Source organism: Leptosomus discolor, chromosome 1, assembly GCF_034619465.1.
Source record: "Leptosomus discolor isolate bLepDis1 chromosome 1, bLepDis1.hap2, whole genome shotgun sequence".
In the NCBI taxonomy this organism is placed as follows: Eukaryota; Metazoa; Chordata; class Aves; order Leptosomiformes; family Leptosomidae; genus Leptosomus; species Leptosomus discolor.
The window spans coordinates 168,094,327-168,116,970 of record NC_141391.1 but is presented as its reverse complement, the minus strand read 5'-3'; the positions used below and the strand labels follow the sequence as shown (position 1 = coordinate 168,116,970).

The 22,644-nt window shown below is 46.8% G+C and overlaps 1 protein-coding gene across 1 annotated transcript in view; it reads right to left on the bottom strand.

The window, feature by feature from the left end:
* The window catches only part of NTN4 (netrin 4), a 47,403-nt gene that overhangs the window by 2,405 nt on the left and 22,354 nt on the right, over positions 1–22,644 (bottom strand). The window contains exons 4-9 of the mRNA XM_086470891.1: positions 13,700–13,826; positions 12,198–12,386; positions 5,759–5,975; positions 4,957–5,069; positions 3,706–3,774; positions 1,757–1,927 (exon numbers count right to left, since the gene is read on the bottom strand). Coding sequence (XP_086327017.1) covers positions 1,757–1,927; positions 3,706–3,774; positions 4,957–5,069; positions 5,759–5,975; positions 12,198–12,386; positions 13,700–13,826 — 886 coding nt within the window. The remainder of the gene's footprint in view (positions 1–1,756; positions 1,928–3,705; positions 3,775–4,956; positions 5,070–5,758; positions 5,976–12,197; positions 12,387–13,699; positions 13,827–22,644) is intronic.

Below are 22,644 nucleotides of genomic sequence, written 5' to 3'. Positions count from 1 at the left end.
ATGCTAGAGCCTTTAAAAGCCTACCCTCCTTTTGGTATCCCTTTAGCCCTGTGAAACAGAATAAAAATATGTTTTTCTTTCTTTTATTTTTATCTTTGATCTCTATGTTTTTTGGGAGATGTGATTTCCATTAGAGCTATACGTCAGGAAATTGTTTCATGTCAGCTTGGCTTTTTATCTGGCTGTTGTTGATTTATTCATCCAGAGGTCAGCTCTTACTCTGAGAGAGAGTTAAATCTGCTAATACAGTATTGCTAACCATTCAGAAATGAACGTGGAAGATAAAGAAAATAATGAGGTTTTAAAAAATATCTGGGATCCTTTTTTTTTCCCTTTTGAAATGACTGAATCTTAAAGATGCATTCAGTTGATGTTTTCAAGCTTCCCATTGAGATCAAACTTCACAACTTCTTTCTAACATGAAAGCCGAGAGTAATTTATACTCATGGGACTCCAGTAGCTGCATATCAAGACAATACCAAGCTTTGCAAGGGAGTAACACTGTCAGACACCTGGATTGTCCCTAAAGACACTTGCACCTCCATCCTTCTGCTGGCGTCCAAGCAATCTTCACTGATTTTGTGGTTACTGCTGTCTTTTCCTCTGCTGGGAAAAATCAGTGAAGCTCCTCTGAAGCTAGTGGGTGTCGGGTGTGGGCCTGCATGCTTGGTGTCTAACAGCTTCCACAGCATTCCTCCACGTTCATATTAAGGCAGGCACATCTGGGTTTTCTTGCTTGCATTTGCTTGTATATGGAAGAAGAAAACATCTGTATCTATTTATTTGTAGATTTATGGTGTTTTACCAATATCCAAAGTCTTACTGCACTTAAACAGCAAAGTCCTGCCTAACGCTGCTGATTCATCCGACCCTTGCACCTGACAAGACTTCCCGACTACAGCTGTGCGATCACAGCAGCTTGCCTTCAAAGCCAAAGACAGTCGCTCCGGTGCAGATGAAAGAAGACTGCAAACACCTCATCAATGAATAACCTTTCTGCATGATCCAGCCTCACAGACAGCCCTTTCGGCCCAAAGGAAGTTCCTAATGCTGCACACATAAGGGACATCTCAACACTGAAGTCGATGTTTCGATCAGTGATTTCCAAGAGATGTGTGCGCCTTACAAAAAGAAAACCCTTTATCTGAATTAGTTGGTAACTGTTGGTTTATTGTGGAGTTGTAAAGAAAGGTGTGTCAGCCAGAGCTTAGTTTTGCTCTATTGAAGAAAACCCTGCTCGTACCTCGTCTGTACCATGGGTTATACTCCATTTCAGTGAAAAGATGAAAGAAAAGTTCCAAATCTTGTAGATGCAAACTAGTGTTACTTTCAAAAAGACCTCTTGAGTTTAGATTAGAACTTGTAGAACAGTACAGTATCATGACTCAAATTGGATTTAAAGGTGTTTTTATGGGTTCAAATCAGCATTAGTTTTGAAAAGCTGTGTTGTGTAGTCATGATGTGGTGTGCACCTCCCTCCCTTTGGGAACAGACCAAGACTAGTAAAGCTATAAGACTGTTATTATGCTTCATAAAGAGAATCCTATGTTTGAAAGTCTACAGATTGAACCAAGTTTTTCTCTACAAAATTCAAATTTGATGGAGATTCCTGCTGGAATCCAAACGATGTAACAGCCAATAATTCTTAATCAACAGTGGGTGACAATCTCAGCTCATTGGCATGAAATGATGGAGGAGTGGGAATGAAATCTGTGTAAATGTGGTGGGGATGTACTGCTCAAGGAGTCAAACCTACCAGGATTGAGGATGGGACAAGTGCAGCCTCTGTTAGTCCAGGATTCAGGGTAGAGGGTCCTCTTGCCACGGAGGATCTTCAGCTTTGTAGATTTCAAGACTTTCTTGATCTTCACATTAACTTCTGCATGGGAGCCTTTGTCATGAGCTGACAAGATCTTCGTCTTGATCACTGGGAAGACATGAATTCACAACCAGGAATATATTAACTATTTACAGTGCTCTCTTTTTTTGGTCTAAGGCAGGTGTCTGTGTGAAGCAGTGAGGACAATTACTTAGTTACAGTGGACTTAGCCTGGCATCAGTGCAGCTGCTAGGGGAGTGCGTATGTCCCCACACCCATGGGCAGGAATGCTGCCGGTTGGTTTGGCCGTGGCCCCTGGACCTGCCACATGGGCAGCGGGAGAGATCAAACGACCTGATTTTCTAAACTTGTGAGGGTGCCGTTTTCCTCCAGGGCTCAGCAAAGACTTCGGGTTCCTTAGCGCTTTTGGAAATCAAGTGGAAAGCCTTGGTTTTAGGGATGGACCTGGACACTTTGCTGGCCTTGGACTGGGCAGGCCAGGCAGCTGGCAGGGATGTGAGGAGCTGTGCCATCCCACCCTGGTGACCACTCCTGCCGCCAGCCCTCCTGCCTTGCAAAACTGCCAAATCCAAATGCGGCGCCAGAGACTGAGACGTTGGTGGGGACCGAGGCAAACTGCGGAGTATATTGAGCTCGCAGATAACCACGGGCACTCTCCTGCCACATGGTATCCCACCTGCTGAGCCCCTGCATAGCGGAGGTTCAGGGCTCAGGTCTCACGTGTGAGCCTCCCCCTGGCCATTCTGATGCCTGCACTGGTAGGTATTACCATATGGTGTTGCTTTATTCAGCACTGCACATTAGGAAGCTCAGGCAAACCTCTCCTCCTACAGTGTGGCCTCCTGAAGCTCATGATGAGCCCAGTAATTCATCTGTCTCTCTCCAGTTTAGCTGACAACTTTGCATGTTGAGTGATGAAAGGGTGAGAAGTCTGAGTGCACTTTAGATAAGATTTATGAACTTCGGGTTTTCGTGACATTTTTTTATTTCTTATCTTTCACAGATTAAACACGGTCACTATCGCGGCTAGGGAGCTAAGCAAAGCAGAATCAGATTTTTTCCTAATAAAGCTAAGCCAGGGCTATATTTCAACATCTGGCGGCCCCTTGAACTTCCCTTTATGGGTTGCTCCGCAGCCTGCAGAGGTATGGGTTATCTCTCTGCACATTTTCGAGTTCAGTGTGAGATGAAACAGGTGCAAGAGACCCCTGGAAGACTGTGAAGGAAGGGAGTGCTACACAAAGCATTCCTTGCTCTGCTGCTGTATGAAGGAGATGGTTCACTAGCACATACCAGAGAGGTCTTGGGGAAAAAAGTGCCTCCTCTCATTCATTTAAATCCAATAGACATCACCCCACTGTAACAGCTAAACTTCCTTGACAGGGGGAAGTTCCCAGTGGCTGCTGGAGCTGTTTCCTCTATATAGTGTCTTGTGTGGTGATCACCACCCCTCCTTACACTCAGTGTAATTCAGATTTAGTCATTTCTAGACTGTGCTTGAGGCACCTGGTCTACAGACAGAGTTTCAGTGATTCATTTTTGGTAACAGTGCTTTACAGTCTGTCTTGGACCTAGACAACCTCTGAGGGACACTTTCAGCTCTTGTCCTCCCCATGAGTTTGGCATAACAGTATTTTTGGTAGCAAGAGAGGTGGGTAACAAGGTAGCAAGATGCTTCACCCACCTTGGCTTGGCACCATGATATCCATACATTTTGGAAAGGTCAAATACCTGCCTTTAGACTAAGTAGCTCATGGGTTTGCTGGGACAGAGCAGTGCACACAGAAGCACCTCTCACACTTCATGCTTTTGCACTGCCTCGCAGCACCTGTCTTTATGTCACTGCCACCTCACCCGCGACTCACCGTAGGTGTACTTCATCCCGCAGAAGACCTTGGGGTTCCCTAAAACTTGCTCTTTACATTCGCATTTACCTGGGGAAAGAGAAGGAAGCAAACAGCTGTGGACTGTACTGAAAAGACAGGAGCATTTGTGCACAGAGCCTGGGACCTGCCACAGGTTTCCACATGGTCCACAAGCCCTGTGCAAAAAAAAGCCCTATTTTCAGATCCAGGCTGAATACACAATCTTAGTCCAAGGGCAATTATTCCTTGTTTACAATTTGAAGAGAAACAAAGGCCTTGTTTTGTCTTGGCATGCAAATAACACGCATGTCTTTCCCTGCGGTATTTTCCACACCGTAATGTCCCAGACAAAATTTTAAAAGGAAATGTTGCAGAGGTTAAGGCAGATTAATGACTTCCGTGATCTTAGAACAAAGAATAACATGATATACTTATTTACGTTTAAAATGAAGTCTCCCAGACAAATGATGGAGCTTTCCCCTCAATTAACTCAATTATTGTATCTTTGAGATTTTATCATGCCGCTTTCTGAAAACAGAGGAAATTGCGCTTGCCTGCTTGCATGTAGCGATTGCAAGGAAGGACGGCTTGATGCGGTGCTGCAGGGCCAGCCTGCCTCACAGCAACCTCACACAACACCCACCTCCTCCAGGCTGGGGGGAAAAGGAGAGAAATAACTTCCCCAGCTGAAACTGTAGCTGAAATGCTAGGCCATCTCGAATTGCAGTGTAAGCTGCAATTGATGACAAAATTGTTGTGGGTATCAGAGAAATAAATTCTGAGTGAGAAATTTCCTAATTACCTGCCAGTGAAGTGGCAAACCCCACCCTCTAAATAATGTTGCTGGTTTGTCCAACACGTAGTAAGTAGTTCTAGTGAATAGAAAGGCATGTTTAAAACATGATGGCCAAGCAAAACATGAGACTGTTCAGCCTTGAAATTCAGAGCTGAGACTGCAAATTCAGGCAGGCAACTCTTGCCTTACCAACAGCTAAATGCTGGGTGCAGGCATTCGGTGTGGAGCCTCTGCCTAAAGGGCTTGCATGTCCTCACACTGATGGGAGGAGCCGTAAGGCTCCTCTGGCTTGTGGAGGGGAAGGAGGTGGTCACACAGGATGTTAATGGGGGAACATCCACCCCCTCCTGCAACTGCCAGGGTGATAATTACAAGCCAGTGCAGAAGACTGTATCTGTGCTGGCTGCTGGCAGGAGGGATAGGGCAGGGAAACACACGTGAAGCCGCCATCCTACCGGAGTGCCGGAGTGCCGAGAATCCCTGCTCGTCCTCCCAGCCCCAGGCGGGCTCAGTCTCGTTAAGCACTGCCTGGAAAGGAGGTGCTTCATTGTGCCAGGTCATGTCCGAGCTGTCGGGGTGAAAGGGAGACAGTCAGCCTTCCTCCTGGAGCCAGTGGAAAGCAGGGCCACTACCAACCTGTCCTCTGGGTGCAATGGGACTGCACGTCTCGGTGATGTCAAGGGGTAGTTTTGGAAAGTGAAGAGACTGAGTGTTGTCAGAGTGGGGTTTAAAATACATTATAGGGATTTAAATGCTATAAATATCCCCAGTGTGGTAAAAAAGTGCAACATATAAGATCCAGAGAGTGGGGTATTATTAAAATGTGCTGTCTTCTAAAAGTCAGGGTTTGACTCTGAAATCCAACACAGTCAATGGAAGCTGAGTTGCAACAGCACCAATATTCAGCCTTTGGTCTCCTCTCACTCAGGTGTTCCTGAGGCCCATATTTTGCTTGCGGAGAGGAAGCAACTTGAAGGTTATGGAAAACACTCAATGCATTACCACCAGCACTCACAGACAATGATCCAACATCACTGGTGCCCTCCCGTGGTGTGCCAGGCATCCAGGTGAACCACAGCCTCGGCTCCCGCTCTATCCCCAGTCCCTCCCCATACCAAACCCCAAATATTTTATATAGTGGACATTTCTCAGCCTGTGTGCCATGCATAAATAGGGTCGGAGCAGTGCCTTCCCTCTTTCCCTGGGATGAAGATCGTGGTGGTACGGTGAGGCTGGGCGGGGGTGGCTCCAACTCACCTGCTGCTGCGGCAGTCGCCGGTGCGGGGGTCGCAGCTGCGGGCGCAGTCGCAGGGGCGGCAGCCGTAGGCACCGAAGCCCCAGTAGCCGGGGAGGCAGTGGTCGCAGCGGGGCCCCGCCACGCCGGGCTTGCAGGGGCAGTCACCGGTGCTGGGGTCGCAGAAGGTGCGGGGGCCCAGGGGGAGCGCGGCCGATCCCAGAGGGTGACAGGAGCAAGCTGCAGGGGACACCGTGGGGGGAGAGGGCATCTGTAAGTGCAAAAGCTCTGCGGGATGAAGATGCGGGAGATGACTGTGAAACTGCCTCTCTGCCTAGGGACAATGATGTTTCTGAGTCTTTTTTTCCACTTGCCTGTAGAAATCTGGATAGAATCTCCTTTTAGAAACTGTATAACTTTTTGTGAGGTATCTTAATTAGTCAACCTACCCTGGTTTTGTGTTATGTTTTGCCAAACAGGCCTTTATTACTTTCCTTATAGCACCTGAACTCCAATCCAGCCAAGTACCCAGGGATACGCCTGGCTCACAATGATGTTTAAGCAGCTGTGGGTGCTTCATTGCGAAAACGAATCAGAGCACAATTGCTTTCTAAAGTAATAACAACTGTCTTGCATCCCAGATGCAAAAACCCCCTCAGAACAGCCTTTTTAATTAAAGTGGAGGCTGAGCAAAAAGTACCACTCCACCTCTGTCTGATTTGTTTTCATCATTTCAAAACATTAAAGAAACAAGAATGAGGACACCAACAGTTCAGAGCTATGCTTTTGCATATACTCCAGGACACAGGATTGCAGAGTGCATGTCAGAAATGCTGGCTGCTCTTTTTTCCTCCTCCAGAGCCCCTTGCAGCAGAATGATGCACTGGAAGTGCACTGGGACACACTGGGAGAAATGGCCATTCTCACAAATCACAAAGGACGCCCTAAAATAGGTGGTGTGAAGTTTTCCTTGCCTACTTCTTAGGATTTTTCTTTTGCATAAATGTAAGTTGTGTCTGTTGCAAGGCTACAATCGCCCCCCCCCCCCCCCGCCCCCACAGATGTTAATCTTTTCGAAGATCAGAAATAGTTACCAAAAGTGTGAGTCAAACCTCTGACCATTTGGCCTGGTCAACATGCAGTGAGGTGCCCCACAGGACCAGTAGCCAGGTGACTCGTGCTCTCCTTCCCTCAGGGTTTGGTTTGCTGACCAGGACGTGTTACAGTCAGCCTTGTGCATTATGGCAAAAAATTCCCTGCTGAAAGACTTCAATCTAAAACCTCATTTACATAAAAATTAGATGACCTGAGAAAATGTTGTTTGGAGGGAAAATTTTCACCAAATTCTAACATGCATATTTTTATTTCACAACTGTGAAGACAATGAAGCAGAAAAGCCACTGCATGCAACACAACCTTTCTTTCTCTTAAAATACTTATTCCTGCTTGCATATATTTAATTTTGCTCTGGCAACATTTTTGTGGTTTCAGGGATTTGACATACCTGGAGTGTCATTTCAAAATATTAAAGGATAGATTAATATTGGCAGTTAACTTAGAGGCGACTACGATTCCAAAATCTTTGCCAAAGTAATCCCCAAATTTTCCCCACCCTTTCCATTCCTGAACAAATATAATTATATAAAATTAAAAGATTAGAAAGCCTCTCCACAACTGCATAACTAGCTGCAGGCAGTGAACTCCAGTACCTTTAATAGCATAGTTTTCAACAGCGCTCACTGAGACTTGCATACCTTTCTCCTGAAGTCTGTGAAGTGTTTTACACCTGACACATGTAGCCGAACGCTCTCTTTTCCTACTAGATGTGGTGGGTATTTCTGGCATTCCTTAGCCCCTTCAGGGGAAATATCAAGCACTTAAAGCTCTTCTAGTCTCCTGCAGTCAGTGAGCTAAACCCACTGCTCGGAGAGAGATTTGGTCCTGTTTTGGTCAGGTTTCAGCTGAGTTTTACACCCAACCCGGTTGGGGCTGGAGCTTGTTATGTGTCAGACAGTGCTTTTGCACAATTTTATTCCTAATGGAAAATTTAATGGCAGTGGCAACACCATGGTGAGGTAAGAATATTAAATTTACAAAGGCTGTTATGAAAAATACAGCAGGAAGCTCATAGGCAATTAAAATGGCAATTAAAAATGAGAACGTATTTGGCTATACTTTTCAATAAAAGCTGCAAAGAGATGTGTTGTGAAGGTTGGTCATTTCTACGAGGGCTGCTCACCCACCTCCATGGACCTCGTCCTTCCTGGCTGCTCCCCTATGAGCTACCAAGGCACTGACCTGCTTTCCATCAGTGGCCAGCGAATTGAAGCTTTTTGGTCTTGCATCTTGGGTGGAGGCCCACGATGACACTAAGTGGCATTAATCTGGATGCTTTGAGTGGCAAACTCACAACACGGTAAATGTTTGTGATGTGCTGCAGTGGGAATGTGCTGAGCAATGCAGAGACACAAAGTGCAGCCCATCACTATGCACCGAGCACAGAAATGAGACTCTATAGAGAGCTCAAGAGTTGTACCAACTTTGAAAGAAATGCACAAAAATAGGACCAAGTGCTTCCATACTATGGCAATGGCAGGAAGAAAAGGACTGCAAGACTGATTATACAACATTTGGCAGCTGCAGCTACTGCTCCCTCATGGGCTGCTGTGCTGAGTGTTGGTTTTAGACTCCATTTTTCTCACTGTAGCACAGGCAGTAGGAGACTCACCTCCAGGAAGGTGAGAGGAGCAGCCAAGCAGCAGATAAAGCAGCTACAGACCGTGTTGGATGGCACTTTGTGGTGGATACACGTGCACAGAGTGCAAGACTCAGTGCGAGGCTTCGGGACAGTGCCTGTCTCACGTGCCATGGCCACATCACCAGGAGGCTGGGGGCTTCCATGGCCAAGGGAGCTCCAGTGAAAGAAGGGCTGGCTGGTCACCACTAGCCTGGGACCAAGAGAAACCTTCCACAAGCTTGATCTTTTTGCTTTCTTTTCTATTTGTACTCAGCATTGTTAAAATGCCAATGCACCACCCTGTACTAAACAGCAATATTTTGCACGTGACTTCCATGCACATATGAATTAACAGCTGCCTGTCCCGGCACTGCGTGTGCTGATTGGGATTGAAACCCAGTGAGCAGGACTCCAGCGGACCTGGATTTCCCTGCCCTGGACTGGTGATACTGTTGTCGTTTCTTCAGCTGCCAGCTAACCTTTGGAAATGACAAATATTTACCCTCAAAAACCTACAGTTGAAAAACAAAAATAAACTCAGCAATTATAAAACCTGATTTATTGTCTGCAATTATACTGTAGCTGAGGCTTAAAAATTCATGAGAGATGTAAAGAAAAGGACCGACAGGTACGGTGGGGGGAAAGAGTCATCAGATTGCTGTCTTAAACAGCAGAATGTCTCATTTTATCGAGAACACACCTATTCCTAAGCAAATATTATATACACTCTTTGCCTACAAGAATCTTTAAAGTATCCTTAAAGATTATGGCTTAACAACTCCTTTGTTTACTTTGACCTTGGTATTTTCAAATTTTCAGTGCTACCCCATGGTTGAGCAATAATGGTGCCTTGAGCCAGAAGCAAGCAGGCAACACCATGGCCTTCCCAGAAAGAATATCAGGGCACCACGCACGTCCCTTGTTACTGCAGACCATGGCATGGTCCTTGGAAATGTGCCAGGCATAGGCTGTAATCGGTCTTATATAATTTAATTTAACAGTCATTAGTCATTTGCTACAGCCCTGCAAGCTGCTGGGCTCCCCTGTGAGATACTGGGTCCCTGGATGCAGGGAGCAGCCCCAGCAGCAGCAGACCAGAAAAGAAATGGTGAACGGGTCTCAGGGAGGAGAGCATTTGTGAGGATTTGAAAAGTTCAGAGAGAAATAATCTGTGTGTTTGCAGCAAAAGGATCTCTGAAAGGAAAGCATTCAGACAATCCCTCCATTTTTGTGGAACCCAGTTTATGCCAGGGAAAGTTGTCTCCCTGAGATGCTTGAGTACTTCATGCTCTGTAATTCATAAATAATAAAAAAACCCAGATCAACAAAGTGGATGTACTTATTACATAAGGTAAATAAATGTAGACTTTTTTTCACTGTACTCAAGGCTATCTTATAGTTCTTGTCAAATATATGTTACCTTTGGCCTTTAAATACCAGAGTTCTTCATGAACACATAGTGGTCCACAAAGAGGCCGAATTGTTGCATTAAAGAGTAACGGAAACACATTTACAGTCTTTATGTCAGACATATTTTTGGGGGGGAAAAATGTGGAAAGTGGAATGCCACAGGCCAGCGATTTAGAGATGAACGCAGAAAGACGAGAGGACCCAGCACCGGCATACGTCATCAAAAAACCCCATTAATCATCTCATCTCTACAGCTTCCTCCTGCCAGAAGGGCTGGGAGAATCTTTTTAATCGAGTCTCCTGGGATTTGGCTAACATATAGCCAATGACGTCATGTCATGCCTGACTTCATTAGCGCTGGTCTAACTCGCACACAGGCACACGCACACTGTTGGCAGCCTTCCCTTTGAGCTGTGGCTGTTTTGCAGTGATACGCCCCAAGACCTCCGCTTCCGTCTGTTTTTGCAAGGAAGGAGGCTCCGTGCTGGCCAGCCCAGGAGGTGCCATTTGACTTCCTCTCAGACCCTCCAAACAGCCACAGGATTTGGACTGGGCGTTTTGGCACCTATACGGGTCCCTTGTGAAATTCCATCTCCTCAATGGGCTGTATGAGATGTCACAGAAGATGGCAGCCACCCCTACCACCTCTAAGGTGAAGGGAGTTATTTTTAGGTGTCCAGAGGACCACACTCGAATCAGTGCCAAACCTTGACTTGGCTTTAATTGGAAAAGTGCATGCTCTTCCCTGATGGGAGCTTGCATGTAGAAAGTGCTAGGAATTACAATCCTAGCGAAGGTAGCAGAATCCCAGTAAAAGCACATTTTGGATCCTGAGGGTACCATACAGAATTTAATTCAGTCTTTTATCCTGCATTATCTACCAGGAGTCAATTAATCCAATTGTTTTCTTTTTAAATAAGCGAGGTTGAATCCATGAGTTAGAAAAAAACCCTTAAGCCCCTGCTTTGGGTCTAACGGCAAGACTGAAAGCTGTTTTCTTTACTAATGAGATTCCAAAACAAAAGCTTATTGCCTAAGTTCTGGCAATAATTACAGAGGGAAAGTATCTGATGTTTCAGAGGAGGAGGCTTGGGACTTCGATGTACACAAGCAGGTAAAGGAACTCTAAAAAGCCATTAAATTCACTGTTTAAGAAAACAAATTTGTGTACATATTACAGCAGTGAAAGAATTATTTACACAAGTAATGCAGAACTGTAGTCAGTTCTGTTTTCATAAAGAGAATTAAGGTTGTAAAACAGGCAGTTCAGCTGTTGCTGCTCCTCCTTGTAAAGAGTGAAAGGTGGAGAGGAGGAGGACAGGCTGGCGGGGCTGCCGAGAGTCTCACGAGGATGATGCACAGCGAGGGAGCGGGATGAACACGGCTATTCCCCACCCTGCAGATGGAAGTGAATTTGTACACACCCTCCCAGCCTGGGGTGCAGCTCCCCACCCTGGAAGGGTTTCTCTTCCTTTAAAGGCAAGTACTTCTGCTTTGGAGGAGAGAGATGTGCTCAGTGTCCCCTCAAATGACACAAGCAAGGTGTCAGATTTTTTTCTGCCACCCATAAAGGTTGTCCTCCAGATTTGGGTCAGTGAGGAGAAATCTGGTGAAGCCAGTGGGTGACTGTAGGCACAGAGCAGAGAGCATGCCTGCACCCTATATTTAGCTGACCAGTGTAATGCGCTCAGAGCAGTTTGGGGATCCGGAGTCCCGCACGGTGAGTCACCATCCTCACAGTAGTCCCTGGGGAGCGTGGCTTTTGGATCGCTGCTTTTGCTTGGGAAATATTTAATTTCACATATGGCCAAGTCATTGCCTTCGGCCTGGCCTCCTCGGTGTCAAGCCTTCTGGAATATCACTTAACTCCTGTTACTGTCTCTGCCTCCATACCCACCTGCTGCTGCTGCTGCAAACACGCACTGGTGGGCGATGCTATTTATCAGCTTCACCCCTGTTGGCTGAGGCACCCTGCTTCTGAGATTGCGGCGATCACCAAACAAGGAGAACACGCAAACATGATGCAGCTTTTGCTCTCCAAAAATAGCAGGAGAAAGTCAATGAATCATGTCTTTTCCCCTGCCCCCAGGCCATAGGGATCCTCAGGACAGATTTGCCAAGAGCATCTGCAGGCTTTCACCCTGCAAACAACACCATTGCTTTTTGCAAACCACATCGAAAAGGGAATTCAAAGAGCTCCCTGTCCTTCACTGAAGCAAGAAGATTAATCCAAGGAAGGGCAGGAAGATCTCATCTTTCCTTTGACACCCTCCCACTTAAGAAGCACTTTGCTAAGTAAAAGCTTGCTGACTTACGTTTGCAGGCGTCTGGGGCAGAGAAGGGCTTCCTGAGGTCCCGGTAGAAGCCCGGCTTGCAGCGCTGGCAGTGCTGCCCTTCTGTGTTGTGCTGACAGTTGTCACAGACGCCGCCACTGCGATTGCCCGATGCCAGCCATGCATCCATGTCAAAATGACAAGTGTCGGCATGCCCATTACACTTGCACGCTGAGACGAAGCCAAAGGGAACAGAAAGACTCATTAAGGCAGTGAAAGATGTTGATTTACAGAAAAGAGACACAAAACCCAAACCACGTTTTGGAATGGGAGATCTGACCTATGAACCCGTTATTCATTCAAATGCATGAAGCATCATCACATTTTCACCCATGCTTTCCAACCTCTAGAGGTGACATTTAAGAAAAAAATCATTTCTTTAACTCTTTTATTTCCAGTACGGGTTTCCCAGTACAAGGACAGCAATGTTGTCAGGCTGGCACAGGGAGACTTTCCACATCCACTGGTCCTGCTGGGGCAGGATCCTTCTCTCCCTGCTTTAGAAATCATCAGTGCCCTGTACATAATCTGCCATGTGGGTGCTGTCAGGATGATCCTTGCATCTGATGAAGGGAAAAGGCAGGTGGAGGGGAGGTGTGTGAGAAAGGATGAGCGTCCCCCTTTCCCTGCGCTGGTAGTGGAAGAAGTCTGGATGCCCACATGCCTGAAGTCAGGGGCCAAGTGAGATCTATTCCAACCCGTGCTCATCAAATGCTGCTGGTGGAAAGAGGGATTCACTGTCATTCCCTACTGCAGTGAGTGTGACTGCAGCCCACACAGGCAGGCTGACGCTACCTTAAGCATTGGTAGCATCGTAGCCACAGCAGGACAGCACTCGGCAGGCCTGCAAACCTTCCTGGGGTGGTGTGGTTAATCCTCAGTGCCCTTTTGGCTAGACTGCTGTTGCTACTGAAGCAGATCACCCCATGACCTCTGCAGTCCACTGCAGCCTGCACTCTCTCCCAGCATCCCTCCCCAGCACCACAGAAGTAATCCTCAAATCTTCCCAGAGCCCATGGCTCCTCCTGCCCCCAGCACCCGGGGGCTGAGCAGAGCCCATGCCCAGCAGCAGAAGGCCATACCTCCTGCAAACATGTCTGTCAGTGGTGCCCGTGGAGGGCACAATGCTGGCCCCCTGTCACCTCCAAGGCATCCTGGCAGGCTGCAGTCTGTCCGCAGCAGAAGACCATATCTCAAGGGGATGCGCTTGGGTCCCACAAAAAGGCCAAACCAACAGACAACATGGTCTCGTGAGGATTTCCAAGGGAGTGGCTGTGCAAACAGGGCTGTCTCTGCCATACAAACATGCAGTGGGCACTGGGCAGGAGCACGGCATTGTCTCTCCACTCACTGAGCTGCTTCTCAAGCACCTGCCCACCACCCCAGTATCTGCTGCCTCTTGGAAACACAGAAGAAAGACACACAGAGGAAGCATTTCACTCCAGCAGAGGGTCTGGAGACACCGTTCCCGGCTGGCTACTTACACTGACACTCTTTGGGGGCTCCGGTTTTGCCGTCGGCAGGCTGCCAAGGCTGGTCATTGTAGAGCGGGGCGCAGTGCTGGCAGTGGGGCCCTGCTGTGTTGTGCTTGCACATGCATTTCCCATGGACCTAATGGGGGAAAGAGAGCAAGGATCACTCACAGCAAAGGCCAAGGAGTCTCAGGGGCACAAGCAATGCCCATGTGCAGAAGATACCGTGCCAGCTAGACGCTATTACATAGACTGGAAAGAGGGCTAGCATGATGTTTGCTTTGATGTCTAGTTCAGTCAAAGGCAAATATTCTGCAGTTATGCTTTCAATTAGATTAGTATTTGTGGATCTGCACGTCAAGGTATTGTAAAATCATATATTTTCTATTTTTTTGAGATCTAAAAGGATCTTTAGCAGAGAGTTTCCAGCTGCATCATGAATTTCCAGGAGAGATTAACAAAACCCAATTCAAAGCATCCTTGTGAAACACTGTAAAACATCTCTTTTTCTCCCTTCCAAACATGAATACACCTTTGCAGTACTGCAGGAATAGCATCCACAACCTCAGCACCCAGCTCTGTGTGCCCAGCCATTACCAACATAAATAAGTATGAGAAAAAAGAAATTCAAACCCCTGAAACATAGATATCTACTCATCCTAGGCAGAATTTTTGCCCAACAAGGGAAGAACCAAGGATAGCACAAGGACCACAAGCAACCATACTCGGATATGTTCATGACAGGTAGATAATTTAACAGCTAGACAGCCAAGTGTAAGGGGGTAATGAGAGATGAAAAGCCAGCGTAGCACGCATCGTGCCAGCTGCCCTGTCAGCCACTGGCATTACTCACACTGTTGGCAAATGCAAAGAAAACAGGACGTAGCCAGAGGGCAAGAGCAGCCCGGCAGCCCCTCGATGCAATGAAATCAAGCTCTGAAGCAGCACGGCTCTGCTGGCAAGGCTGAAGGCCCTGCCTTTTCCTGTGGAGCGTGGTGGGCAGCTACCTACTATAGCTATTTTCGTGGCTGCCTGTGCTTTACTCTGCTCGATGTTTTGCTCTGAAATACAGTTTAACTAAGAGCATGTCATCTGCAAATCTCCCCAGATGTCTGCTGAGGCACGACTGGCATCCTGCGCTTGCTGAAGGACGAGTTGAGCGGTGCCTCACCACCTGGGTGCCCATTTCTTCACCAGTCGTGGGGAAAGGGATAGAGAAAGGCAATTAACTGAGCATGAGTTCAGTTTTTCCTGCTGCTCGGTAACGAGCCGGAGACCTCAGCCTGCCCCGCCAGCATGGCCCCGCGTTCATGCCACAGGTTGGCCGTAAAACCAACGGAGCTGGGGAGCTGCACCTGCCACCGGCTGCTTTAGGCATTGGGAGCAAGACAGGGCAGTCGGAGTGCCTGGTGATCCGACCCGGAGCTGGGGCATGGCTTGAACTGCTACTGGAAAAAGCTGCCTTCCACTCTGTTTAACTTGTGGTTTTACAAGTGTGCTGTTCCTAACTGTATGACTTGCTGCTGAGACCTGCCACAGAATAGGTTCCTGTGAAAAACCTGAATGGTAAACAAAGCAGAAGAGGACCTTGAACATGTTGTAAACAGCTCCTGCTTGTTACGTAGGTGCACACCACCTCCCCACCCCCACTCCTGTCTAATGATGACTTTCTGATTTATTTATTTTTAATGAATAGATTTCAGCTGCTCTCTCACAGGGGTCAGATGTAACCAGTACAGATAAAACTTCAAAACTGACCTTGAAAGTCCTTAAAAGACTTACCAGCAGCAACGCAAATAGCAAAATCTTTCTGAAACTTTTCAAGGGATCTTTTCCTGCCTTATTAAAATACCTGGATCATCAAAGCAGGAATAAGCAAAATACAGCACAGCAACCGGACTGTGTAAGCAATGAACAGACACACACGGAGTCAGACAGAATGCACAAGCATCTAAGCTAAAGCACAAATACTAAGATAACATCGCTTTCTGTGCTATTTGGCCTCATCACAGATATCAGCTGGTCTCACCACAGATACTAGTCAGTCTGTCTGGCTTATCATATTGATATATTCTTAAATGTGTGCTAATGTTTGAAAAGAATGAGAAGCAAATATAGAAAAGAAACAAAACAAATTTGCAGAGGGAATATTTAGTTCTCAAAGTGTGTTTCGTGTTTTCATATTTTTGTTTTTGCTACCACCTACAAAATGTCCTTCAAACCCTCAGACGCCTCGCTTTCCTAAATTATCACTCTTCAATAAAATTTCTCTCTCTCATATACTTTTTAGGCAAAGTCCACACATAAACCAACATTACAGAGCTAGTTCACACATATTTAAAAGCATCCACCTGCATGGAAACAGAAATTGGTTAAACATGTATTGGTCATGTGGTCATCTTCTGGTGGTTTTGAGGGAGCCCTAACTATTTGATGCCATTTTTAGTAGCGGTTTCTTGCAAGTCCTTTGGCCATCCAGTGGTTAGAGCTAAATAGGTTGCAGTAGCCTGAATCACATCTGCGGCCAGAGAAATCCTTTGGCTTGTTCCTCACAGGACTGTCCCAGCTGTTAGGGTACAGGGACCCACCAGACCCGGGACGTGCATGATGAGGAGGGGAAGGTGACCTGAGCAAGCCAGAGGGTGCCATGGTCAAAACCAGGTGGTCCCTTGGTGCTTGGCAATCACGATGCCAAAGCAAGAAGGATGTAGGAGAAGACTTGCAAACAGTGGTATGTCTTAGACACAGGGACTCTTGTGATTCCTGCAGGGATGGATTCTCTCCCTGTCTGTGCCCACAGCCTGCAGCCTCACCCCTCAAATTCAGCTCCCCCCTTGCCAAAGCTGTACAAAGAATCAGTGGGGACTCAATGAATCAGCCAGCGGCTGCTCAGCATTAATAACATACAACTCCGAAACTCGGCAGCACCTAAGAAACCCTCAAAGGATTAAGCATCCCAAGACACCAGCAGAGAGCGAGGCCAAACTCCCCACCGAGGAGCATTCATGGTCCCAAGGCGTAAGAGCCTGCATTTTCTGACAGCCCAAGTACTGTATAATAGAGCATGCAGCGTTGCCAGAATAGGGGGAGGTGGGTGAAAATAAACCAGAAGAGGACGGGTATCCCAAGAACCTGATGTGCAGCCATTAATTTGGCACGCAGAACTAATAAGTAAACCACTGAACAGTTATGCACCAACTTATTAATCTATAATCGAATTCTAAAGAAAGAGGTTTTATAAACTTAAAAAACCGCTGCAGCAACAGCAGGCTTGTGGGCTCTCATATGCTGTGGCAAGGACCACTGCAAAAGAGCCAGATTTGGAGACGGTGCAAATCAAGTTAGCTGGTGTTTAGACACACCCTGAGGCAGAGCAGGGCATGATGCTCCTGGTATTGATTGCTTGTAAAGGTATGATGTACCTAGGGGGCAGGAAACAAATGCTCTGGCTGAAAAGCTTAAAATATAACAGAATAGTGCGATTCTGGCTTTTGTGTAAAGGCAAGAGCAGCACCAGCACAGAGGTCTGTAGGTTCGGGCTCCCCAGCTGCCTCGGTGGGTGCTGTTGCAGCCTGGGTCAGAAGGAACCATGTGTTCCCAGTCCTTATTGTAAGGGTGCTGCTTTGCAGTCTCCTTTCCTCCAGGGTTTATCACAACCAGATATGTTCACGTGTTCACCAGATGCTCCCTCCCAAGCCCAGATCCCACTGTGGGATCGTGCACCCTCCCTGCTCACCTCGGCATGGGCTGGGATGGCCGTTCAGCAGCCCAGCCTGCCATGCCCACTTTGCAATCCTGTGCACCCTTGCTCGCTGTGGGGCTGGGGACTCGTAATCCCAGTGGAATTCACATCTGGGAGAGCACCTGCAGAGGCACAGGATGGCCTGGCTGGCCCCGCTTCTGCATTGGATGCAGCCACCCAGGCTGTGGTCTTCGGGAGCAAGCTCTGGAAAAGGCAGCAGGGTTCCTAGTTCCTGTGGTGCCAAGCCTTTACAGCAGTGCTACTCAACTGGGCTGCACCCTGAGAAAACCCTGTCTCTCCAAGGTCCCCCCAGGTCCTACGGTGGCCCCGACACCTCTCAGCCAGGCAGAGTGGGGACCAGACCTGCTAATGAGCAAGCTAAACAGCAAAACGGCCAGTCTCAACTGAGAGAGTGGAGGGAAACAGATTCTTAAATAACTCACTTCTCAGTGCAACTGTTCAGTTAATACCTTTATTTCCCTATTCCTTTTTCCCAGAAATTTAATGAAAGTTGGACCTAAGTGCTTCAAAAACCTCGCCTCAGGCTGATGTATTTATTCTCTTTCAATAGCATAATGATTCCCCCTCAAAACAGCTCTGCTTTAAAAAAATATCTCCATTCTAGCTTTAACCCATTGAAGAAAATCTCTTTTTTCTTCTGCGTAATTCCAGCATGTCAGAAAAGATTTTTATGTGTTGGAAACAACAAAAGAAGGTGAATATCAACAAGCCCTTTCTTGCAGCCCACATTGTAATTTTTTTTTGGTTATAAACACCATGACAGCTGAAAATAGGAGAAAGATAGGACAAGAAGAAGGGGCAATAGAAGGAAAAGAGAAGTGATGGCAGGTGAAAAACAGTCAACAGACTATCTACACCGGGCAAATTTAATGCCTGTAAGAGCTGTAGGAGGGCTAGCTGCAAGACTGTGGTGCTCTGTAAATTCCTCATCGTGCCATGAAGTGGCTGAGAGCCAGGGCTGAGAAACTAGCCCAGCAGCTCTGCTGGGACCCAAGGTGGAGTGGGGAAAGGATGTACCTGGCCTCAGGGATTTCTCCAGCATCTCAGCACCTTTCTGAAGGCAGAATGTGACCCCCCCCCCGCACTGACAAGGGAAAAAGGATATTTTTTCCTGCCTTTTCATTCAACTCGATTTACATTTAGCTGTACGGCGTACCCACTAGGGTCATTCTGGAGCATCGCTAAGTACACAAACACAATTCCCAGTATGTCTCGCTCGTTTAAGCATTCACACGGCTCTTGACTCATTTAAGCGGCGAAGCCTTCTCATACCATTTTTCATTTTGTCATGGGGTCTTTACATCCCAGTTCACTTTCACACTGTTTCCCTTCTTAGCTCGACAGCCCCGTCACAGTGTCAGTCATTAGAGGGCACAATGCAAACAGTGTTACAAAAGTTGACTTCTGTAAGATAAACGAGCGACTGATTTTTCTATACAAAGACAGTTGCTAGGGCATGCTTCCTTCCAGAGCCTTTTGTTGCTGAATTATAACCTTCCACAACTTCCTTTCAGATTGCAAATACATAGAGTTTTTTCTTTAGTCAAATCCTATAAAATACTTCTCCCTCTATCTATCATGTTCCAAAATGTTGGACAGTGAGAAAGAAATGCTGCATTGAGGGAAAAATGCTTTCAGTCACCTGTTATTAATTGACTTATATTGTAAGAACTCGCCCACTACACAGAGTCCAACACAAACGCACACTAAAAGAAAATCAACATCCCAAAGACCTGATAGCATAAATAGGCTAAATAGCTGGGAGGGGCAACTGCTTTTAATAGAGTTTCCTTCTTTTTTTTTTTTTTTTTCTTTCATGGAAAATGGGCACGATATCAGCCTAAAGGAAAATCACAGCATTCACGCTGAGTCTCTAACGATAGCTTCTAAATTGTGTTGTGCTCCAGCCACTGTGCCAATTTTAGAACCAATGCCTGCTGGCTTCTGTCAGCGCACGGGGAGGTATTCTTTCCCAAAGCACCAGACAACCAAATTTATGCATGAGAAAATTCTCATATCCTATCTCGTTCTTGTGAAAGAATACAAAGCTTGTTGTCCAGGGTGTGGGGGCTGTCTGCTGGGGTTTTTTTTAATTCTTTGTACAATAGGCTTCTGTCAGTGCTGCTGGAGAAGACCTTCAGCATCTTTTGATGTCAGTATCATGATAACAATTTATAACAGCCACTGGGTTGGCCACATGGGAAGGGGGAGGAATATTCACCCTGCCTGACTATACACAACTATATACTGCTTTAGCACGGTACTTCAGTCTACCCGGGATCCCATACTGCATCCCCTCCCCCCTTCATAACTGTGGAAGGAGCCTGGGAGATCAGCTGGCTAACTTGGGTACATCAAACACATGCCTAAAATTAGGTGAGGTGTATCTGGGTTTTGGTGTCTAATTGTCAGGCAGCTGGCAGAAATCAAGTTCAGATGCATTCACTGGTCAGGTTCCTGAACTGGTTTGTCTGTTCAGCCTAGGAAAATAAAGGACAGTCACTGGAAAAGTCCTTGACTTTTACACTGACACAGCACCTTGAACTACTAAAGAAGTGTAACTGCAGCAGCACCATTTCAGTATGGCAGCAGCACAACACCAAACCACTTTGGGCATATGTCTTAAGTCCTTTGAAGCTTCTTCATCCTTAAGTTCTAGTTTCCCACTTCCTTTCTTCAGAGGAAAGATAGCTGCTGTATCTCATTATTAACACTGTCATTGAGGGAAATAGAGAACAAAAGGACGAACAAAACCAGACCGCTTCATTTGTTCTCGTGCTGTTCAATGCAGGTGAAAAATGTTCAGACAGGGCTGCACTGGTGGGAGTGCAGAAGAGGAAAGGAAAATTAGATAGCTGATAATATTGGATTATCAATGATATAATGATAGTGGGATCTTATCTCATAGGGGTAAAAGCAGGAAGGACACAGCCCTCTAAGACTGATAACTCAGGCCAGCCATGAAAGCCACTTAGCTGTTGCAGGATTCTGCAGTCAGGGAGGGCCAAGGAGTCTCTGAGATGGATGAACTCCTGCCCTCACCTTGAGACAGAACTGCAGAGTGCAGGTGAGGTATCTCTGGGTTTGCTTTCCTCACTTTGAAGTTCTAAATTGCAAGACCCTACATATCTCCAGGCTGATCTCCTCTTTCATGACCCTTGCCATAGTTGCAAGCAGGCCATGGGGATGCTTTAGCTGCTAAGAGGCCCAGCATGCACTGCAACAGCTCCATACGCAGAGGTACTAGCAAGGGGTGAGAAGCTCCTATGCTACAGATCAGCCAAAAAAACCAGTTTTCTCATGGCCACTGACTATCAGGGGGGGATCTCCTGTGTATGTGAATCCATTTCTTTACTCGCATTGGTGGGTTGCCATGTAATGCAGCTCACGAACTGATCCAACCACTTTGCATGGCACGGTGTGAGGTGCGTTTGTCCATGTACATTTTTTCCTGGGCATGTATTGGGCTGCTGTTGATGAGATTTGGGTAGTGACTCTTTGAAGAAATTTGGGAGGAGCAGGGAAGAGAAGGAAATGTATCTGTATCACCCTGACAGCTGTCCGTTGCACACAAGTGTATACCAAGGGACAGTCAGGATCATACTACCCATGAGGAGCAGCCCTTGCCATCGTTAGAAGGCAGCCAGGTCTTTTCTGTAGTCTCCCCCTGCAGCCCATGGAGAGATACCCTCCCTCAGAACAGAAGCCCCACCTGTATATTCAGAATTCATCTAAAGGCTGACAACAGCATTTCTGATGCCCAAATGTACTCAGAGCTTTCCAACATAAATTCCTTTCTCCTTTAGGAGAAAGGGTGGGTGAGGGAATTGCCAGCAAGCTTCGCTCTGTGGTACCCACACAGTGACCGCCACAGAGAGGAGCATTACGGAGAATTTTGCAGCTGGATGGTGGTGAGGGCACAGAAAAAAACTTCTTCTCTTACCAGGTCCTGGCTATTGCTTTTTGCTGTGGGGCTAATTTGAAATATATTTTTCTCATAGTGAATGTTTGGACTCTGTAAAGTCCACCTTTGCTTTGACTAGACTCAGAGGGATCGTAAAGGAGGTTATCCCACCCCAGTGAGTGGAGCTAGTGGGGTGGAAGGAGCCCGTCTTTGTCCACAGAAGCACCCTGTTCGCATCCCACCCCCACGCCCTGAGACTGTCCCAGGTCAGTATTGTCTCATGGCCAAGCTGGACTTCCAGCCTCCTTTCAGCCACTCAGAATATTTACCTTCAAAACAATCAGCTTCTCAGCACATGATGGCCTAGCCCTTGAGAAAAAAAAAAAATGCATCCAACAGGAGGAATCCCCTGTCAGCAAGCTGGGCCGGTCCCAAGCTGAGTGGAGCATCCTGCCCTCCCCCCTGCCCCCAGTCAGGTCCCTGCACCAAACCTGCCCGAGCAGCAGCCACCAGCACCCCCGCATCCCTGCGCAGCTTCGTCAGATCCTCTCTGAGTGAGATGGCTGAAACGCTTCTGGTCACTTTGTGAGATCTGCCAGACCTGGCAGCTACACCCAGTGCTGCAAGGACACCCCGGCTCACTGCCCAGTGCAGTCCGAGAGAAAAACAAATATATCGTGTCTGGGTCTTCCACTGGCCAAGCAGGGACTGAAACTAAGCCTGTCGTTTGGATTTTGCCTGTGGGCTGAGACCAAGTAGGCGGTTAAGAAAACTTGCATATGCTTTTTTTTTGGAAAAGTTTGGTTTTGTTATTTTTTAAGGATCTTAAACTTGCTTAAATGTTGATGTTATCTCTCTAACTTAGGGGATATTCTTCAGGAGTGCTCTGGTCTAAACAAGCATAAAACCAGAGCAGGATCTTATAATCATATTGTGAAATGGTAATGTGCTTCCCAGCTTTTGCTGTCCCCCCTTTTACAGTGAAGGTTCTGCTAAAACCCCATGTAGATACAGTCACATAAAGACAAAACTGAAGTCACCATCTCATGCTTAAATGACTGACCGTAATTATTCAGAATTATCTTCTTTATGACTTTTTCAGGTGAACTGTGCAAAAGTGCTCCCTCTCTGATATACTACTCTCTTCTCAGAAGTTTATGTGACTTCTCCCAGCTAAGCAGTCACAGACCCCACAATCTTTTATCTCTTTTCCATTCATTCAGACACACACGTCTTGCTGTCATCTTGGAAATAATCCTCTTTTCCCATCCTGAAACAACGCACTGGCAA